Source organism: Calonectris borealis, chromosome 23 (assembly GCF_964195595.1).
Source record: "Calonectris borealis chromosome 23, bCalBor7.hap1.2, whole genome shotgun sequence".
NCBI lineage: Eukaryota > Metazoa > Chordata > Aves > Procellariiformes > Procellariidae > Calonectris > Calonectris borealis.
Window position 1 is genome coordinate 5397765 of NC_134334.1, and position 21803 is coordinate 5419567.

Here is a 21803-nt window from a genome sequence, read left to right on the forward strand (position 1 = left end):
AGATCAAAGAATATCTGTGTGCTGGACATCAAACTAAGCTTAGGTGCTGCTTTATTGATGGTGCATTAAGATGCGGATAAAATAAAAGTAGGTGCTTCGCAGAAACAGTATTTTCTTTTTTCCCCCAATCAGTTTTAATGGCTTGACATGCAAATATGTTGCAGGCTTCAAAAGAAAGGAAGACCAAAAAGCTGGTAGAAGTCAAATGTGATTGTTGCTAATAAATGTGAACTCCAATCATTACTACTTCTAAATTACAGAACTGGAAAATTACTAGTTTTGTGGCTTTGAATCTGTCCATTTTAACCCTTCATTTAATTGTATTTTATTAACATTTCATGACTTAATGCTTGAATGCCATAGGAGCATCACGTTTAGGATTTGTGAATGAGAAGATTCCTACATTTTCATGATGTTTTTTCTATTTGGTACTTGTTTACGGTTCTGATTATGTTTCCAAGCATAGATTTGTGCATGTAAGAGAGAGAGAGAAATAGTCTCTCTTATAGTGGAAATCCAAAAGAATGAACATCTGTCAAATAACCTGGGAAAGGAGACAGCTAGACAGAAACCGTGATGGAAGTGTATAAATAGTGTATTGTGATCTGTTTTGGATATAGAATTCATTTTTCTGAATTGCACTTATTCAGAGATTGAAGACCTCTTTTTGTGTTTCTAAAACTGCTGCTTACATCTGTAGTCTTTCCACAGAATGAAAGTGAATAACATACTGTCTCTCTTAATGTTTAATATCTTGACTGCTGGAGCTGCTAAGTACCTGTTGGACTGGGATAAGCCTAGTGCCCTGAGAAACATAAAAATTAAAGAATGCATTTTAAAATAATCTTAGCTTTATGATTTATTTCAAAGGGTGCAGATTTAAGATTACTGTAGTTTGAATAATTGTACTGATGACTCAGGAATACAGCAGGACGTGGGTACAGCTTAGAATCTGAAGTTGCTTCTGCATACAAATAAATTAATTTTTTCCCTTCTTAAGTTTGCTTTGGAGGTTCATAAGAGAGATTCCTTGTAGGCAGACTCCTTTTACCATCTGTCTTGTTTGCCTCTTTTGAAAAATAGTTTTGCTGCTGCGTCATATTAAAGCTGTTAAAATGACTGTGAACTCAAGTGTATAATTTTTAATTAAACACCAATGTTTTTTGAAATGATTGAGGGATCTATACATGGATGCAAGGCCTGCAGCTTATGTTGGAGACCTGATGCATGAGGCTTCTTCCCTTCTGCCATTGTCTCAAGCTGTTACATGAACTGAGACACCCATCTATAGTTTTGCTGTAGTAGACTGGAAGAGTTTCTACCAGTGGCACTCTGAAATGCTGCAGAGCTGCTTGCAGAGGAAGCCTTAACAAACACTAAATTGCTCGTGCAAATTCCTGTTTTCAGGTGAGTTACATGGAGATTTACTGTGAGAGAGTTAGAGACTTGTTGAACCCGAAGAACAAAGGGAATTTGCGAGTGCGAGAACATCCTCTGCTTGGACCGTATGTGGAAGATCTGTCCAAGTTAGCAGTCACGTCTTATACAGACATTGCAGACCTCATGGATGCTGGGAACAAAGCCAGGTTAGTGATGGTAGCGTGTTACATATTTTTATCTCTGTTGTGGGGATATATGGCATATAGCAGCAAATTTAAAATATCTTCTGTGATGCATTGTCACTTATTAAAAAATTCATGTCACTTGAGGAGCTTGTTGAAATATGCACTGATCAATGTTATTAAAAGGCTGAAATTGATTTGTGTGCTGAAATAGTGCTGCAAATTGCTGTATAGATATTTAAAGCTTCTAATGGCTTGAGACGAAGTATGTAAATAATTATACTGGCTTTTAGTTCTGCCTTTGTTGTGTACTGTATCACTGTATTAGTATAAATAAACATGTAAACACAGTCTCCTCTTTCATTCATTCAAGTGGTCAGGATTTAAGTTGGCATTCTAGCTTTAGGTTCTGGTTCATTAGTAGTTGTTTTCATGTCAGCTGTAGGCTCCATTTAACTGTGTGGGAAAGACTGACGTAAATGCCACTCGTGTTTTCTTGTGTGTTTGAGTGTAAGGTAGATTATTGAGTACACAGATTGAGGAAGCTCTGTTTAAACTGTGATGAAGATGGGAGTAATTCAGGAGTGAAAAATCAAAGGGTTTGTTAATGGTATTTGGTGTGGCTTGGTCTTGGTTACAGGGCAGAACATCAACTGTACAGCCTCTTGGTCTCATTCCTCTACAGCTGCATTCAGCCCTGCAGGTAGTTGTACCTGCAGCATAGAGGCTACTGTTTTCTAAACGTGTCTGTATGTGTTCATACTTTAGGACTGTCGCAGCTACTAACATGAATGAAACCAGCAGCCGCTCTCATGCTGTGTTTACAATTGTCTTTACTCAGAAGAAACATGACACAGAAACTGATCTTTCCACAGAGAAGGTATGTTACAGATAAGAGGCTTTCTGTTTTTCACAAATCTTCCCTGCAGTGTCTTATTCGTATTGGCATATGATGAGAAAATGAGAATGAATTGCCCTTTCTGGTATTTTGTTTAAGGGTGAACTTGCTGTGTGCCTTGACGGACCCTTTTATTTCTTACGGGATTTTGTTTGATTGTAATTCTAAAAGTAACTAAATGGGGAATATGTACAGGAGGAGAATATATAGATGTGGGAAAAGTATGGCCTTAAGGACTAGGTTCTATTGGGAGGGATATATGAAATAAAAGTTGTTAATCTTCCCTAGTCTTGTTCCCAGAACTTTCTGTGGTTTTGCTTGTCAGTGCAAAATATTTGCCTCGTTAGTTCTTTTCTTTGGGCACAGGAATTGGGATGAGTGAGACTTAGGCACTTTCTGGAATTTGCATGTTAAAAGGAGGTACACTGTTAGCATGGAACAGTTTTCTGGCTTTTATACTCTAAAATAGAGGCTGTGCATGCAAAAGTAGCGGAAATACAGGTAACGTTCACATTTCTGAACTGACTACTGTGGACAGATCTGAAAAAATTAATGTATTGAAAATGCCCCCACCTCCCCAGATGATAAGATCCTGTAAGATTATCATTAACTGACATGCAGTCTGTAGCTTTAGTTAGGCCAGTTCTTTATTGTTGCTGTCACTAGAGTCAGGATGAAACATGAAGTTTCTCTTCCTTTGAGATTCTTGTGGTGTCTGTAGCAGTAACAATTTCTTTTGACTTCTGTTCTGCTCTATTCATGTGAGACCTCATTCTTTCTTTTTAGGTAGTTTAGAGTACAGTGATACTTAAACGAGAGCATAATCCTAGATACTTCTTATCCATAAGATAACAGCGTCAAGCTAATTGCTTGTGAAAACTTCGTTTGACTGTAGTTTTAAGCACCCTATGGGGATTTTTTAGACAGTAGAGTTCTTCTCATGGCACAGAATTCTTCGAAGTTCTGTTCTTACTTTAGTTAACCAAGAACTAATTCTCGTTGTTAACGTGCTTTCTCTTTTCAGGTCAGCAAGATTAGCCTTGTGGATCTAGCTGGGAGTGAGCGAGCTGATTCAACTGGTGCCAAAGGAACCCGATTAAAGGTATTGGGCTATTGATGTATGGGGAAAGAAAGGGAAGAGGGTACACAAGCACCATGTGGAGCCTTTGCTTGACAAATAGTAAGGAAAAGAAAAGATTGCTATTATAAGTATGGAAAAAATAGTTGCAGAACTGAAGACTTCCCCCCTCCCTCCCTCCCCGATCATGGATGTGACATTTGGCTCATTTAGCCTACAGAGGTTCATGGTTGAACAATTTTAATAACTATATAATACTGGATTCTGTTTTCTCAGGAAGGAGCAAATATAAACAAGTCTCTCACAACTCTGGGCAAAGTTATTTCAGCATTGGCCGAAGTGGTAAGTACAGCATTTACTTACCTGCAACAACCTTTCCATGGCTAGTAAAACCGAGACAGTAAAACCCATGGAGTACAGCAGAATCATTGACTGTTCTTGGCCTAGCATTCTCAGCCAAATTAGCTGTGTGTATTTTGGTAGATGAAGAGTGTTGATAGTATTCTGTGAATGTCACATAGGCTGGTAGAAACTTTACTTGTCGATAGATTGAAGCATTGGTTTATTTAGCTGTGAAGAAGCCTTGCAAAAGAAGCCTGCATTTATGTAGAAGACATGTTGATGTAGCAAACTTTTAGTTCTGCAGAGCAGTAATTTTATTTTTATTTGAAAGAATAATTTTAGAAAACTAACTGCAGCTTTGTTAAAAATTTTAGCAATATCAGTGTAATAATTTGATTATCACTGGCTTTTTTTGCAATGGCAAGATTTAATAATGTATTGAGTTGAGTGAGCATATGTTGATCCAAACATTATGTTGTAGGTTTAGAAAAGTACTTTGTCTTTTACTTTTATACTCAACTACTATCTGAAAAAAAAAGTAAATTATTGCTGTTCCTTTTAAAAGTGAGTTCTCAACAGCTTGGACAGGTTAAATATACTGAAGTGCTTTTTAGATTTTTTTTTTTTAATGAAAACTATTCTTATTCGTTGGGCTTCTCAAGAAAAGAAAATACTACCCCAGATAACATGGAAATTATATATAAAGCTATGTTAAGAAGCTCATCTTGTATCGTCTTCCTCTTTCTTTAATGCTTTCAACTTAGGATAACTGCACCAACAAGGTATGATGGTCTGAGTAGTAGTGGATGTTGTTTTCTTTGCCTGAGTGTAAGATTTTATTCTCTTCATTTCGGAATCAAAGAGCAGGGATCTTTTATGCCAGGTCTTTAAGAAATTCCTGTGACTGTAAATTATAGTCATGAAGCCTGAGAATTATCAGTACTAACATTTAAAAATGTTCTAAGATTGGGGATAAATTAATGAAAAGAACACATTTAAGTATGTATTTAGGTATAGTCTTTTATTACATCCCTGCTCCTGATTTGGTGACTTACCTTGGGAATATTTACTTTTAGTAGGGATAACTTTGTCTTTGCTTTCATTCTTCTACTCTCCATGCTTTTTTCTTTACCCCATATGATGGATTGTAGGAGATAGTCAATTCTAGTTTTCAACTTTAGCATCTGGTGCTTACCTGCCCTTAGTAATTTTACTTGTCCGCTGTAAGGTTACTCACCTTTGGCAAGGGAAAATAGAACTATTGCAAGACTAACACTCACATTTTAAGCACCTCTTGAGTGTTAAGAGGAGTTTCACATAAATTATAATCAGGCCTTTTATTGCAAAGCCATATCCTGTGTTAAATGTTGTGTGGAATTAAACTTTTGGTATCTCTTGAAGCAAGATGTTTGCCTGCTAACTGTTTGTGTAAGTAAACGGATGAGCCCAGATTCACTTCGCTTTTGAAGTTAATCATTGTTTCTTTTAGACCAAATAAAGAAGCTAGGGAAAGCCTTTACAGTGAAATTTGGAGGGAAGTCTGCCAAAGGTGCTGAGAAGGCCCTCTTCTCTTGTGTGGAATTTCTGCATTTGTCACTACTGATTTTCGGACAAAGTACTTAAATACTTGGGCACCTATCTTGTGGCCTTGTGCTTTGGTTTGAGTAGTCTTTCTAAAGTTGTTGTTGTCTTTTTTTTTTTTTTTCCCCCCTAAACCAAAATAAAAACACACAACCCCCCCCCCCTAAAACTACCTCCTTTCTACTCATACTTCTAATTTCAGTGTCCAAATACTTTTATCTCTTCTGTCCTCAAGTTTCCTAATAACTGCTTACAGAAACACAGGAAGATTGGCTAGTTGTCCTTTCAGATGTGCACTTGTATCTCTGTAGTTGTGGAATCTCCTGTAATGGACTTCTGACGGCTCTAAAAAGCTGTAACTTTTCTAGAAAAGGAAAACTGAATCTTCCTCTGAATGAATAAGGCTTACTGCTTAAAGTCTCTTGGAATGGTGTTAGAACACAGAATTTAAATGTCAGGAAGATATTCTTTATATACAGAAAACCTTTCTGAAGGTAGTGCTTCAAGGGAATTCTCTGGACTGTTTATCGTCATCTGTTTAGATGTTTGAATATGTTGCATGTTGTCTAATATCAAACTCAATAATCACTTGTACAACTGAGGATGAGCCGCCCTTCTGTTGAGATAGCGTATGTGTATGTTGTCATGGTTCTTTTAATACATATACTATGATTTTTATGTCTTAAACATGAATTTTTCATTTGATTTCATTTCTATTTTTCAGTACTGTGCTCTTTTTTTTGTAGAGTAAAAAAAAGAAGAAGACAGACTTTATACCGTACAGGGATTCTGTACTAACATGGCTTCTTCGAGAAAATCTAGGTATGGCTGATTTGCCTGTGCCAATATGGAAGGAAATGTCACTGAATTTTTCTGACTGCTTTCAACTCACTTAACTTAAATTTGTATCAAGTATAAGGTTAAATATTTTTAGTAGTCAAATCTGAGTCATATAGTTCTACCCTTTGTTAAAGTTACAGCTCTCTTTCCTATGATTTTTGTATATTCCTTAGTAATGTAGAATATAATTTAATTCTATAATTTATTGAAAATACTGATATTTAGTAGGTAATTAGTGCCTAGATTGTGCACTGTAGTTTCATCTAAAATCTTGCCTGTTCGTTATAGGCGGTAACTCCAGAACTGCGATGGTTGCTGCTTTGAGTCCGGCAGATATAAACTATGATGAAACTTTGAGCACTTTAAGGTACTTTCTTTTTATCTGAGATGAATATGGGTAGCTGTTAGCTCTAATGGCCACATTCTATCCCTCAAACCTTTGGGTTGTTATACTTTAAGAAAATCTGTGGGGAAGAATACTCTGTACTGGCAAGAACTCAATTACCCTGAAAGAGGAAAACCTTTCTACTGTATGTGAATAGGGAGCTAGGGATTTATTGCTGACTCTTAACTTGAAAAATCAAACTCATCTTCTCATGTTCATATGTTCTTTCCAGCGTGGTCCCTAAAATTGAGCATATTAGTCAAGCTGAGGCTTCAAAGCACTGAATAAAGAAAAAAGAAAAAAAAATGTTGTCTGTTGTACATATGATGCACCTTTTTAATCCATCTTGAATAGGACTTGGGTTTTTTTTTGCAGCAATACCCTGTATTAAGTAAGAATTCAAAAGCATGAATGAATATAATCTAGGATTCTCTTCTGACATACAGCTGCAAGCTAAATGTCTCCTATATTGCTGCATTTCTGTGTTGCAGATAAGCACTTATATGTTCATTATAAGGTTTTTTTTTGGTCTGGTTCCAGATATGCTGATCGTGCAAAACAGATTAAATGCAATGCTGTTATCAATGAAGATCCCAATGCCAAGCTGGTGCGTGAGCTGAAGGAGGAGGTGACAAGGCTTAAGGATCTCCTGCGTGCCCAAGGGCTGGGAGATATTATTGACAGTAAGTGGATTAAACAGATCTTATCATCTTGAGGTTGGTCTCTCTTACGGAGGAGGGAGGGCTGGGCCTGCGAGAGAAAGGGCTTTAGAACATAGAAGTTAAATGTAGGTGCTGATATTAAATCTTGAACATGGTTTTAGAAATGGTAGCCTCTTCTGTCTTTAAACAACCCATCCTGGGATTGTCTGTAGAGTTGATAGGCCACCTTCAAAGTCTCAAGTCAAAACATGGAGATTGAGTTTCCTATTACTGTAGAAATGATTTTTTGTAATAGAACTTACACATTCAAGACTTGCCCTGGTGAGTTATGGAGGGCTTTTTGTCTAGCTGCCAATAAAAGGAGGATAATTGAAACTATAGAAACTTAATTTCACACTGAGAAAGCAAGCATCTTTTCTTCCTCCTTAAAGGGTTAAGGTTAGTAGTTGATACCTGGCTTCAATGCCATCCTTGCTCAGAAAAGAAAATGTTGGCTAATTCCTGTTAGACGATGTCCTGAATGACAAACCATTTGTCATCTCAAAATAACTAGCTATGAAACAGCTGCTTGTGAATAAATAATGAATTCTTTTGGGGCAAGATTTTGAGTTAGGTTGGCAGAGCAGTATTGTTCTGATTTGCTTTGCCAGCAACCTCTTAAAGCACCAGAAAAAACTTGTGCCTGAATTATTTCCTTGTCTTCATTCCAAACAAGGCAAATAAACTAAAATTTTAGCTGCTTTTATATTATGAACAGTGATTTAATTCCTAGTGAAGGAGATACCCATAAAAACACAGAATGTATTTCAGTGGATTAAAAGATTCTTTGACTTAAAAAAAAAAAAAAGTGAATGTTGCACCAGTTTCTGATTTGTCAGAGCTTATTTGCCTGTGAAGCAGAAGTCCTCACTTAGTCACAGACTGCTTAAAGATGTATAACATGTATTTACTTTTTTGTTTGCTTGTTTTCAAGAGAATGGGGCCAGAAGACTGTGAAATGCAGGTGTTTTCATGCTTGGTACAGTCTGTGTTTTTTGGTTCTAAATCAAAACTGAAAAAACTATGTGTTACTGAAAATTGTGGTTTGTTTCTTTAAACATCAAGTAGTATTCTCTTCCCTTCCTGTGTCGCTGGTGAACCTTCAATTTTGATCCTTCTTGTATTTTCCCTCCTGCTTCCTTTCAGTTGATCCAATGGGAGATGAATACTCTGGAAGTGGAGGCAAATGTGTGTATTGTGTGGTTCTCTTTTTAACCTGCTTTCTCTGGGTCAGCTTTTAACTGAGCTTTGCATGCCAGCATTTCTCACAGGGAAATCCCAGACAGAACACTCACTGAGGAATGCAATGCAGTTTCATGGAAACTAGCTTAACCAGCATTTCTTAGATTGAGTCGACAGTCAAAAAAAAAGTGCAAAGTTTAACATGCAACATACGTTAATTGCTTTCTTTCTGGCAGAATATAGAAGGGAGAGTGGTAATTCTTTAGTCTGTTTTCATGACAGCCAAAAGTTTAGATTCGAACTAGAAAATCTTTTTCTCAAATCTTTCTCAAGTTACTCAGTTGAAACAGCTTCTGCTCACCTAGCTTCCTGGCCTTTTAACATCTCTTTTCCACCTAGAAGTATTTGTTTTAAATGTGTCATTTGATTAACTCAAGATGAAATGTTACCAGTTCCTCCTGGAGACTGAAATTTATTTATTTTGTATAGTCTATTAAAAAAAAAAAAGTTGGACATCTTGTACTGATGAAGGTCTCTTATGTGAGCTCAAATACTTGTTGCAGATGATTAACTTAATAGGGTTAAAAACAGTCAGCAAATAGCATTTTATTTCTGTTCTACTGTTTGCTTCTATGAAAGGGAAATACACGTAGTCCATTGCAAGAGAAATGTATTCTATGTAAATTTTGGGTTGGTAGACTTTTTAAACTCTTTCAGTCAGTCGTCTTCACCCTCAGTCAAACAATATCAACTGGAAGAGATCTGTCTGAAATTTCCTAAAATTAAAGCTACTGGTGGTGTAAAGACTCATCCTGGCCTTGTCTTACATTCTGATGCTGCTCCCAGCGTGTGCATATGTCATCCGTGTGAAAGCTGCAGCCTCCAGGAGAAGCGTGCATGATGTTGAGGATTTTGGTTCTCTGTGATCACAACTGTGAAAGCTACTGCAAGTGCCACTTCCTTTGTCTTCAGGAGTGCATGTGTCTATTGGCCTTTCGAGACTTCATTCTCCCTGCTCTGTCATGCCTGCTTTCCCCATCCTGATGGCATTCCCTTTCCTTAACCTGCTTTTCTTCTGTTAAACTTCCACCCCTGCTTCCTGTATTTGCAGATGGTGGTTTTCAAACTGATTTGATCAGTTTCATGAGGCTGAAACAGCAGGTTGAATGTGGAGTGAACTAGGGCATAAGGCTGACAATTGCAGAATTGTTCAGGATAAGAGTAGAGAGATGTAGGAGGACATGGAAATTTATGCAATGTCTTGGTGAGCATCTCATTTTTGTAAGTGTGAAGCCCTTGTTTATAACTTGCAAGGTCTGATTTGACCTGTTTCTTTCCTAAGGATACTTATTTTAAAGGATTTGTTTTTAGAATAGAATTTAAAACTATCATCAAAATTATTAAAACTGAGCTATTGTCGGATATTGCCATGTTAGAAGATTTTTTTTTTCTTTTTTTTTGGTGTGTGATTATTCTGAGGATATGTTTTACAGACATATCTGAGAAGCTAAGTTAGATTAAAATAAATTGCCTTTGGATATTCGTTCTTAAATCATTCATGCACCTTTACTTTGTTTTCTGTCTTTCAAGGAGGCATCTTTCAGGCTCCCAGGTTTTCAGGCTACAAAAGCTGCCTTATTAAATTTTGGGGTTTTTAAGGCCCCCAGGTTTTCAGGCTACAAAAGCTGCCTTATTAAATTTTGGGGTTTTTAAGGCCTTTTTCATCTAAACTAAGACCAAAAAGCTTTAAAGCACCTTCTGAAGTGTGAGAGCCTTATCAGGTATTTCACTGCTCAGGTATCTTAGATTTCCATTTTTCAGATAAGGAGGGTCAAGAAGTAACATAATGATGTTTTTGTGAACTTGTGTTTTCTTCACCCTGCCATGGACTGACAGATTATTTACATACTCTCCTGTGAGAATTTAAGGAGGGGTAGTTCTTTGTCCTTGTGGTCTGGGTGGTTCAGCAGCAGAACCACTGCTGTGATAAAGATTTACTTAATCATCATTTTAGATTAAAGCAGTTTTGAAGAGAATGTTTTGCTGAGTTGAAGGCGTTGGTGTCTATTCAGACTTCAGCCCAAAATGTCACTGGTCTCATGAGGAACTGAATCTGCTCCTGGGCTGAGCTCAGTTTAGTGTTCGGTTAGGAATAGGATGGTTTATTTTTTGGCAAGTGTGTAACTTATTTTTTTCAAGCTTTTTTGATCAAAATGGTTTATGATGCAGTCCTTACTAATAATCCTCAGGGTCTGAACTGAGTTATCGTTATGTTATGGATACTAATATTAAAAGATTTGTTTCAGAACTGCCATCTAAAAATTACAAAACTTGTCTTGTTGCTGCTTAAATGCTTTCCTCTTACACTGGTATTTCCTTCCTTTCCCTTTTCCTCTTCCTTCCCTCTTCCTCTTTTCCTTTTTTCCCATCTTTCTGCCTTCCCTCTGTCTGTGTGTCTCTCTCCCAGATTTGAAAGATTTTCAGAACAATAAACATAGATACTTGCTAGCCTCCGAGAATCAACGTCCTGGCAATTTTTCCACAGCCTCCATGGGGTCCCTCACTGCATCTCCATCCTCCTGCTCTCTCAGTAGTCAGGTGGGCTTAACATCTGTGTCCAGTATACAGGAAAGAATCATGTCAACACCTGGAGGAGAAGAGGCAATTGAACGTTTGAAGGTAGGTATCCCTGTAGATTAAGGAGGCTATTATTTTTGTCTTTTCCAAGGCTAAATAGCAATGAACCCGGGAGAACTTTCCTTCATGAATACATCCAGTATGCTACTGTTTCTGTAGGAAGTTGTCTGAAACCCACTTGCACCTTAAAAAGGGCACTTAACTGTGGTGGGCTAGAAACTGGGTTCATGCACAGCCTTTCCTGTTAGGATTATTTAGGTTTAACTGTAGCCTGGGGCTACAATTAAATTGTAAATTAAAATCTTGATTCCTGTTTACAGGTCCTCTGATGCAGTAGTAATTATGGAAAATCTTGATCATAAGTATAGATTTCAGGAGGCCTGGTCAGCACTAGTGTAGACCAGTCTGACTAGCAAATGCACTCAGCTTTCAGAAAACCAAATTACCCTAAAGTTGAAAAAAGGAGGAAGAATAATCCTGCCACTGTTGTATTCGCCCAGCCCCCACAGATTAAAATGTGAAGCACACAGAATAGCATGCTTTATCCAGACAATAGCGGCCTTGTCCCAATTCTGCATAGAATTGAACCGCATCAAAAGTGCATTACAGTGAACTATTTCTTAATTTTTATGAAAGCCCCCCCAATCACCATGGGTGGATGAGTGGGGAGAGCTGGCTGTGTTGAATCTGTGCTTCATTCTCATGTCTTGTCCATGAGACACTGCCACAGGGATTGGAGTGGGCTGGAACACACACTGCGTATCCCTTTCCTATTGGAAACCCGCTGTTGCCATGGAAATAACAGTGTGGTCTCTGCAGTTCCTTGGCATCCAGTTACTGAATGATGTCTGTAAATCAAATTAAAAAAAAAAAAAATAGAAAAAGGAAAAAAAAATGTAGGTGGTTCAAATTGAAGTCTGACTGTGGTTAGATGTGAAGTCGTCTTTTCTTCTCAGCTTGCCTTCAAGGCTATTTACCCTTTTAAAAATTAAGAAAGACAACTTAGAGTTTTGAAGTGCTGGGAGTACTTTTTATATCCAAAATTAATTTGCGGTCTAGAACTGAACACAAACTTTAATTGCTTTGTTTATTATGTAAAGAACTTTGAGAAAAATTGTAAAACAGCTTTTGGGATTTTCACACAGGAATCTGAGAAGATCATTGCAGAGCTGAATGAAACATGGGAAGAGAAGCTGAGGAAAACTGAGGCCATTAGGATGGAAAGGTCAGGAATCAGAAGTGCTGTAGATGTGGATGGTCTCTAGAAAACGAAGTGTGGAAAATGGAGAATGTTATTCTGTTCAAAAGCAATGGAACAGCAGAATAGTGCTTAGTGATAATTCTGCTGACCTTTGTGTTATATATAACAGTAGAGGCAATGCTGAGAGAAAGCTGTATTCTTTTCTATATTTCCTACAGTTAAAGTGTTTACCGTTGTAATTCAGGTAACATCCTAAGCTGCCACATTGGCTTCTGCTGTGAAGCAGCATGGAGTCCTGATCTCTTTCTTTTCCCTTACACCATTCTCTTACATTCCAAAAATTCTGGCACTGAAGTTAAGCAGAATAGATTAAGTTTTTAGTACCAGAGTATCTAAGATTGTTAAACAGTTCCAGCTTTCCAGCTTTGGTTTGAATTGTGTCTTAAAGCAACGAGGCAGATGCTTAATAATTGTCGGAAAGCGGGTGCAACCAGAGCATTGCTTATTAGAATAGTAGAAGCTTACAAAATATGTAAGGGGAACATCTTTGCCTGGAAACAGTGTGACTGAGCAGTCCATGAAATCATGAGAGTTATATGAAGAAAATGGATAGAGATTGATTATTCACTGACAGAGCTAAGGGACTTCAAGGCTAACAAGTAATTTGAAGCAAATAGGAAGTTCTCACAATACATGGGTAAGCTGTGGAAGTCTTTACTGCATGATGTGGATGATGCTAGGAGTTGAATTAAAAAAAAAAGACAAAACCTCAAAAAACAACAACAAAAACACTTTGGATAGCTGTTTAAAAGAAATGCCACCACTAATTCTGGAAATTCCTCAGGAAGAAATTGGGAGACTGTGAGAATACTTTGGGGAAGATATCACAGTGTTTGCCATGTTCTCGTTCTTCTGCGTTGGCATCACTGTTGTGCTTTGTCAAGGCCAAGAATACTGTGTTACATGAACAGTTTGACCCAATACAATCCTTTTTATGTCTCAAGAAGGAGAGAGTACTTTCTCTATTAGATCAGGAAGAGCCAGTTAAGTCTTTGTAAATCAATGAATAGTGGTAGCTTCTTTTACCTAAATGAAATATTTAAATTTAGAACAGACTTTAACCTTCCTTAAAGAAGCAATGAATGTAGTGTCCTAAAATGTACTTTTCTTGTGATACATTATTGCATTAAAATGCTGTTAAATCTCTGTAAAATTTTTGCTGTGGCTGTTCTGCAGGCCTATAAACTCTAGGATTAAAGTTTAGAAACTTGCCCTACTGTGTTATGAGGTGGTGACAGTCCCGGCTGTATGGTCAGTGGACAGGCTGGTTGAAAGTCTAATGTATTTCATTACATGGCTTTCATTAGACCTTTTTTTGTCTGAGAAGCCTAAAATATGGTAAATATCTTGCTTTTCTCTCGCAGGGAGGCATTGCTGGCAGAAATGGGAGTTGCCATTCGGGAAGATGGAGGAACACTGGGAGTCTTCTCACCTAAAAAGGTAGAGAAAATTGGTAACTATTGCATCATGTCTCCAAAAGGCTGATCAGCCTGGGAGGAGAGGGTGATGAGGGAGCTACCATTCACGCAAGAGCTTGTATTCATGTAAGATACAAAAGAACATAAGTGACGTTTGGACCCTTAGTAGTAAGTTCCTTTTACAATATCTTTTTGGAAAAAGCTTTAGTGTTAGAATCTGTCAAAACACTCTACATCTAAGGATTATTTTGCCCAAAATAATGAATTTGGGTGCTGTTCCTCATGCAAGTGATGCAACATAGTACTTAATGCTTTTAGGGAGCTGTGGAAAGAATTGCCTGTGGTAGCTTCCATTGGTCGTCAAAGTAGGGAAGCATGTGCTAGCCTAATAACAACGATGAAATAGGAGCAGCGTGAAAAGTTCATGGGGAGACTTCTGATTTCAAAAAATGGTTGAATTTTTTTGTACCTTCCTTTAGAAAAATCTGTGCTGCAAGGGGAAGCGTTCGCAGCTCCTTGCATATTTGTTTATGTGGTAGCAACTCAGAAATGCTGCCTCTTAGATTGTTGTTGCCATTTTCTGCAGTAGCTGCGTGTGACCTTCATGTACTCTACCTATCCTTCTTTGAGATACCCAGAAAAGTTTGAAGTCTTGTTTAGGTCCTCATCCTTGAATTTGTTTGTTAATCCTTTTCCCTTTGGAAAAAGGGGTTGTAATCTAATGAACCACTGAACGTAGGGGATGCAGGGGAATATTCCTTTCAGTACATGTCAATAGTTCTAGTTTCTGAAATTTGAAAGAAGCAGAACTGTGCAGGAAAAGGGCATAAATCAGTGCTATAAATATAAAATGATCAAGTTAGTAAAGGAGCTATCTATGCAGTTAAAGCAGGATTATTGAAGAAGTACAAGGAAAAGAACATACTTTATTGCATCTCAAAAATCTTTGAACAAGGAAGCACAGGGTCATATTTTAGCCTGAAACTTGCATGTGCAAAGTGTGTAACAAACTTGCTCTAAGGTTAAACGGGGACCCACCTAGAGGCATTGGAAAGAAATACAGGACAGGAGAATTGGTTTAAATGTGTAATCCTTCGCTTAAAGTAGTGTTAGACTTATGTTTGGAGTAGGTAGAACTCTGGTTTCCTTTTAGTATCTACTCCAGAAGTGCCTAAGGTTTGTAAAGACCCTAATTCGTTGAGTGTTCTTTACGTTTCTTTCTTTTATGTTATGGATCCTCATCTCCTTTTAGATTTTCCCTCAGAGGCCCTCAGCTCTTTTTGATGACTCTTTTGGTGCATTTTCAGCTGATCAGGTTTGTGTATAAATGCCATCTGGATTAAGTAGTTGCTTTGGTAATAGATAGTATTTGGTTTTACCCATCTAGGATTTATTAGGAGAAGTGAAACTTCTGACCTAGTCCTGTCTGTTTCTGTTCCTTGCTATCCTTGCACTTCAGTTTCATTAGTTCTCCTTCTAGTAACTGTGGCTGCTCTTGTGAAAATTTAGGAGATGTAGATAGCAAATTTGAAGCTTTTTATAAAGATTTTATTTACACTTCTGAGGTACCAGTATATATCTAATCATATGCTACTAGGACAGCACTGTGTTTTTACCAGCTGAGCTGTAAATTGAACTCTGTAAGGTAAATTTTGCCCATTTCACGAATTAAAAGGTGTCACATTGTGCAGTCATTGCTGTATCTACCAGTTTTGCCTTTGATGGCAGGGAACTTCTTGAAATGGTTTGTGGAAATTTGATTGCTTGTGCTGTCGTCAAAGATGGGAGCAGGGAAAGTCCTTCAGCTCATCCTTGAGGAATGCTGTGCAGGAGAAAGTTGAAGACATAACTGTCTGTGGATGAATAATAGATCTCAGAATGAGTGAACAGTTGGTTTTGCTAGCATCATCTTTCAAGTTGTTGAGCTTTATTTCTTACAAAGCTCTCTGTGGCCTTTGAAAAACCCATTCAGGCTTTGATTTAACGTAGTAAATGAACTCGGATGCTAAAACATGTATGTATAGGGTACAGCGTTATTTTTGAAGTGTCCAAGTGATACAAGTCATAGTCGTGTTACAGCAGTTGACTATGTCTGGGATTTGGTTTCTCTGCAGTTTTCTCTTGATTTAAGAGCTTCATACAGCTCCAAATGTTGATTTGAATGCAGTGAATAGTGATGACGGCATGGGACATCTTCAGCTTCATTTTTAGGTGCCCCCTATATTTTTAGGGGTGGAAAAGGTATCTTTGTTTTTTCCCCCTTTTTTGTCTTTGTAGTTAAGTCTTCCATTGGGCAATTGACAATCATAGAATAGTTTGGGTTGGAAGGGACCTTTAAAGGTCATCCAGTCCAACCCCCCTGCAGTGAGCAGGGATGTCAATCAGACTTCTTCGTTCAAAGACAAATTTCATTGTGAACATCCAGTAATTTTTGAGCTTCTGTAAAGGGAGTGCTATTAACATATCTCTTAAGTAAACTTCTTTGCAGCTAGAATAAGTTGATGGAAGCAATGTTCCCAAGGAATCTTAGCCAAATTATTTCCTTTTGCTAAATTTATTCTGTTTGAGGGTGACAAAAGGACAAGTGGCTTATTAACAGTTTTATTTCTCTTTTATCATCTTTCTTCTTTAATTCTGTTTAACCATTTTTGCCTTTTCTTTTGTGCTTGTGCTTACTGCTATCTCACTGGCTAGATTTTCACACCAAGGCCTTGTGACTTGTTTGCTGATTCCAGTGGGGTTTTTTCACCAAAGAAGGTTGGTTTAGTAACTGTAGTGGATTTAAATTTAGAAGAACTTTAGATGAAGAGTTTTTTTAGCTGTTTGTATCAGAGAATGTTGGTAGTTTTAGATTTTCTTTTGACATTAACAGACTTTGCCAAATGATCACCTGACCTGTATTGCCCAAGAAAAGCCAAAGTTGATTCCACATGAGTTTCAGAATTTTACGGAAGCAACCTCTTCTGCTGTTGGACTTCCCTTATCAAAGTTTACAGACACTTTACAAAGAATCTTTTTCCAGCTGAAGTCTTTATTCCTTCTATTGACTGATATTTCAGATAACTAAGCAATCTGAGTTGTACTTCTGCTGTTACTTTGTGATGCTCTTCAGTACTGCAAGAGGTTATATTTGAAAAAATACGTTATGGATAACCTCGATGTACATAGCAAAACTGCTGGATTAATATACATCCTCCACAGCTGTGGGAAGAAGCCTGAAAGTAGGTCCTCAGTTCTTAATTAACTTTTCTTTTTTTTCTTTCAGACTCCTCATCTTGTAAACCTTAATGAAGATCCACTCATGTCTGAATGTCTGCTTTACTACATCAAAGATGGTATTACTAGGTGAGGATTGGTTCTAATATGCTCTGAAGTCTGCTTCTTTGCTTGCTTAAATCCCCATGCTGGAGACACCATAAATAATAATTGTGCCTTGAGCTGTTCAACTTGCAGGTGCAAATGAAGCATGAGATTGCTGTAGGTGGAAAAAAGTACAGAAATGCGTTTTCTTTTAAGTTGATTTTGTGCTTTAAAAGTTATGTGTGCAGTCACTCAGCTTTATAAGAAGTTTGTTACTACACCTGGGCAGTAAAGGAAAGCATGATAACCCTTTTAAGATGTAGGAAAACAAAAGTAATAAAACTTACTGAAAATGCCTTTGAGATGTTGATAGGTGGAGGATTGAAAACCATAGTACTTGATAAAAGCAACCGGAATATGGATGAGTGTTCACTTTATTATTTAAGTAAACTCTTACCCGTGTGTCGCGAATGAGTGGTTTAGAGGCCACTAAAAGAATCGCTGTTGAAGGTATTGGCAGAAAGTGATTTTAATAGAAATTTATAAAAGTGCGACTTAACAGAGTTTGATGGCAACGTTCACTCTATCGCTTACTACACGGATGAAGCATACAAAGGAAAAGGAAGCTGGAAAGTCCTTGACTAGTGTAAACGCTACTTAGCAACAACTAAAACATCAGTCTGTTATCAACCTTATTCTCATACTAAATCCAAAACACAGCACTATACCAGCTACTAGGAAGAAAATTAACTCTATCCCAGCTGAAACCAGGATATTGTGTTAGAATTGAGTTGGAATGATTTATACAGAGGCCAAGGATGAAAAGGTTAAGGGAGACCCTCCCGTTGAGTCATGGGGTTCAGAGAAGACCCAACTGGATCCAATCTTAATCTCAGACTTGGACAACGGTTTATGCCTAATACAAAAAAGAGTAAGGAGACCCTCCTGTTGAGTCACGAGATTCAGAGTAGACCTGACCGGATCCACCCGTAGTCCCAGACTTGGTCAACAGTTTATATCTAATGGGAGAAATATAAGGAATAAGGAAACCTTCCCATTGAGTCACGAGGTTCAGAGTAGACCCCCTTGCTTTCTAAATTCCTTCTTAAAAGGAGCCTAGGTGCAGCTGGATCTACCCCTAGTCTCAGACCTGGTCAATGGTTTATGTCTGAAAGTAGCAGCAGTCTAAGGTTCATTCTCAATCTTGAGATAGAGCATAAGATTTTAGCAGACTGTATTTGCTAGCGGGTACCTCCATCAATTCACAGACATACACACACACACACACACACACACACAGAGATAAATATACAAAGGTATACCTGTTAAAAATTCCCTTCAAGTTCAGTGAAATACTCACGTCAAATGTCTTGGCATTTCTCGATGGGCGAAGGGTTGAGCCTCAAGAAGCGTTTCAGCCAAGGAGTGTTGCAGCCCAAGTGCCGTGCCGGTCTGCGACGGTCCTCCAAATATCACAAACTCGAGAGTTTGTGAACTCTGAGAAGCATTCCACTCAGAGGGAGATTCTGGGCGCAGCTCGCTGCAGTCCAGGAGAGCTCAAAGGGCCTCACTTGGGACTGCTGTTTGTAGGGTTGCAAGATGATTGACTTTAGTCATCCATCAAAACTCTCAAGGTTTCAGTAACAATGGTATCGTTCCACTTGAGCTACGACTCAGATAAGGGTATCGGGATGACAGTTATCCCGCTCTTGTCCTCCACTTGGGCCAGGCAGCGGAAGTTTCTGGTATGATCAGTACATTCCCCAGCCTCAGCTATGCAAGAGTTCCTGATATGGTAAAGGGACGCTTCACTGCCTGACTCGTTACACCAAGGCCAAGGTTTAGCAGGAGTTTCTGAGATCGTGGAGCGGCCCAGGAGGGTGGGGGGAAATGCACAACCACACCATGCCTCTGCACAGTTAGTGAATTCTGCATTCACATATATGAGATTAAATTTAATTTCCAGATTTGGAATTTAAAACAGATTTTATTCCAAAACTTGTCAAAACATCTGGAAAAAGAGAGGTGGATTTTGTTGTCTTTGGAGCACTAAGCCATGTTTGGTTGCTTAGTTTGTATATTCCTGGGGAACACATGGAGAAGAGTACACAAACAGGTGCTGCTGTATGGTACTACTCTAATAGGCATTGGGCCTACTGAAAAGTATATCAAACTTGTAGAGAATTCAGCACAGAATGATGAGAATAGCTTAGGGCTTAAGAAATCATTGTAAGTTTTGAGCCTAGCTCATCAGAAATGTGTGGAGTAATAAGTAGAACAAGAAGTTCATAAACATTAGGACTGAAAATTAAGTTGTCCGTATCTAGAACTGCTCAAATACTTGAGTTTGTAATGGACATAAATCTTCATGCTCCAGGGATGCAGCCAACCTCTCACTGTCTGGAAGCTGGATGAAACTGCTTGTGGAATCAAATTATTCAGCAAGAGTCTCCTGAGCCATTTTTGCTTCTTTGTTGAAGTGCAGGTGGTGATTATTGGAAGGGATGGTCACTGTATGCCAGCTGAAATGCACCACTGGAAGTTCCGTCACTTTTGTTTTTTTTTCCTTCTGCATTCCTTTGCTAAAGGGAGAAGGGGCTACATAAGAGGGAAGGACACAAATTAAATCCAGAGGTGTTTAACATTTCAATTCTCTCTTTAAATTACATGTTTTGGGAGAGAGAAAACGTCTCTTTTGTTTTGTCAAGCTGTTATCCTCCAATTCATGGTAAATCTGCTAAGTTCTCTGCAACGCAGAGTTAAGCACTAGTTCAAACCTTTAAACTTGAAGGATAGTCTAGGCTTTTCCCGGATATTTCTGGGATGTATTGTCCTACACAGAGTTGTAGAAAGTGTCTGATTTGCTCTTCAAATATCTTCTGTTGGACCCAGGGTTGGCCAAGCTGATGCTGAGCGAAGGCAAGACATTGTATTGAGTGGGGCTCATATCAAAGAAGAACACTGTATCTTTCGAAGTGAGAGGAACAACAATGGTGAAGGTAAAAAACTACTACTCCTATCGAAGTGTTGCTGAATCTTTCACTCCTCACTTGATAGTTGGCCAGGGAATACTGGTATTTGAAAGTTTCTCTTACCTCAAGAAAACCATCAGCTTTGACTCGTTGTTTTCTTGAGTCTTGGGGGAAGAAAATAAAATTTGTTTAAGTGATAATAGCTTAAAATTGCAGGCTGCAGTCAGTATAAGAGTTAAGTTCTGATCTTGGTTAACTATAAACATGAAAATTCAAACACACAAAAAAATAGTAATTTCCAACTGCAATATGGAGATGTCAGTAGTATTGATTTTCTCATGGGGCTTTATTTGTTTTTTAACCAGCATGGTATCAAGGAGTGATTCACTTGTATCTTTTTTATGATGTTAGTAGGAAGATAGGCAGAAAATGAGAGGCCTCTAGGTTTTGCACACTTCTGTTTCTATACAATGCTCGCTAAAGTCTGATTCGTCAATGTTGTTTTCTTCATAGTTATTGTTACTTTGGAGCCTTGTGAACGATCAGAAACCTATGTTAATGGCAAGAGGGTTGTACAGCCTGTGCAGTTGCGCTCAGGTAAGAACTGTAGGAACAGGTATTTTTGTAGACTCTCCATTTAAGAATTGTCCGTATGTGACATTAGCATCATACGTAGAGAATGCTGGGTGCTGTTAAAAGACAGCCATGTTACCTTTTTGGAGTGTAGCTTTTAAACAGAAGCTGGTACCATTTTTCCCTTGGCAGCAGTTTGTTTTCTTTCATTCTTTGCTGCACTAGCTGTAAGTGTACTTAAATATTCACTGCCACGCAGCATCCTGCTTGTCCTTCTGCTTACCCTGATATTATTCAAATACATTCTTGCCCAAGCCTATTGCCCTTGGCAGTCTCAGTGAGACAGAGCAGACAGACTGCCAGTGGCTGATGGAAAATTCCCAGTTTCCTGGCAAAGCGAAGATATGACCCTCTGAAGGAGTACAAGAGCTTCTCTTTGCTCTCATTAGATTTCCCACTCTGTCCCCTACATTCCTTTAGAAAGGCATGTGGGGGAAGAATTAGAGAGGAGGGAGTGACTTCCCTAAATTATGGGGTTTAATCTATCTCTTTCAAGCTGTGATGCTTTCTCTGTCCCTCCCCCATTTTTCCACTGGTAAAAAGCCAAAAAACCAAACAAAAACCCCACCTCAGGATTATTTGCACTAAGTTATAAGCGAGTATTTTCATGGAACCAAATGTACCGACTTCAGCATAAGTCTGGACAATGAAGGAAGAACAGTTTTTGCGCTTCTGTGTCTGCATATGGCTCATATTGAATACCATGACTTTATCATTTAGTAATTACTTTCTTTTTAAAAAAAGTAGATATTTTTCCTTTTCTTCTGCATCTAGATAATTGAGTTACTAGAAGAATATAGACATGGTCTCTGACATCTTTAAGAGCCTGTATTGATAAGGAAAATTTTGGCTACTTTAGAGGTCTATTTACTAGAATGCCTTTTTAAAATTTTAACTACATTTTCTCTGGAAGAGCAAGAGGCATTGTACTGTCTTCCATCAAGCACATGTCTCAGGCTTTGTGGACATCTGATATCTCTAGGATTTAGCCGAAAGACTTAATAATATTAGAT

General features: G+C 38.1%; 1 protein-coding gene across 4 annotated transcripts in view; it reads left to right on the forward strand.

Annotated features, from left to right (window-relative positions):
- The window catches only part of KIF1B (kinesin family member 1B), a 98644-nt gene that overhangs the window by 26697 nt on the left and 50144 nt on the right, over positions 1-21803 (forward strand). For 3 of the 4 annotated variants that reach the window (XM_075172453.1, XM_075172455.1, XM_075172456.1), the window contains exons 6-18: positions 1408-1586; positions 2331-2442; positions 3485-3562; positions 3815-3880; positions 6208-6283; positions 6590-6668; positions 7227-7369; positions 11115-11248; positions 12352-12431; positions 13832-13907; positions 17151-17230; positions 20078-20184; positions 20671-20754. In XM_075172453.1, coding sequence (XP_075028554.1) covers positions 1408-1586; positions 2331-2442; positions 3485-3562; positions 3815-3880; positions 6208-6283; positions 6590-6668; positions 7227-7369; positions 11115-11248; positions 12352-12431; positions 13832-13907; positions 17151-17230; positions 20078-20184; positions 20671-20754 — 1294 coding nt within the window. Of the gene's footprint in view, positions 1-1407; positions 1587-2330; positions 2443-3484; positions 3563-3814; positions 3881-6207; positions 6284-6589; positions 6669-7226; positions 7370-8533; positions 8576-11036; positions 11249-12351; positions 12432-13831; positions 13908-17150; positions 17231-20077; positions 20185-20670; positions 20755-21803 lie in introns of all 4 variants that reach the window. The other variant, XM_075172457.1, reaches the window with a different exon arrangement.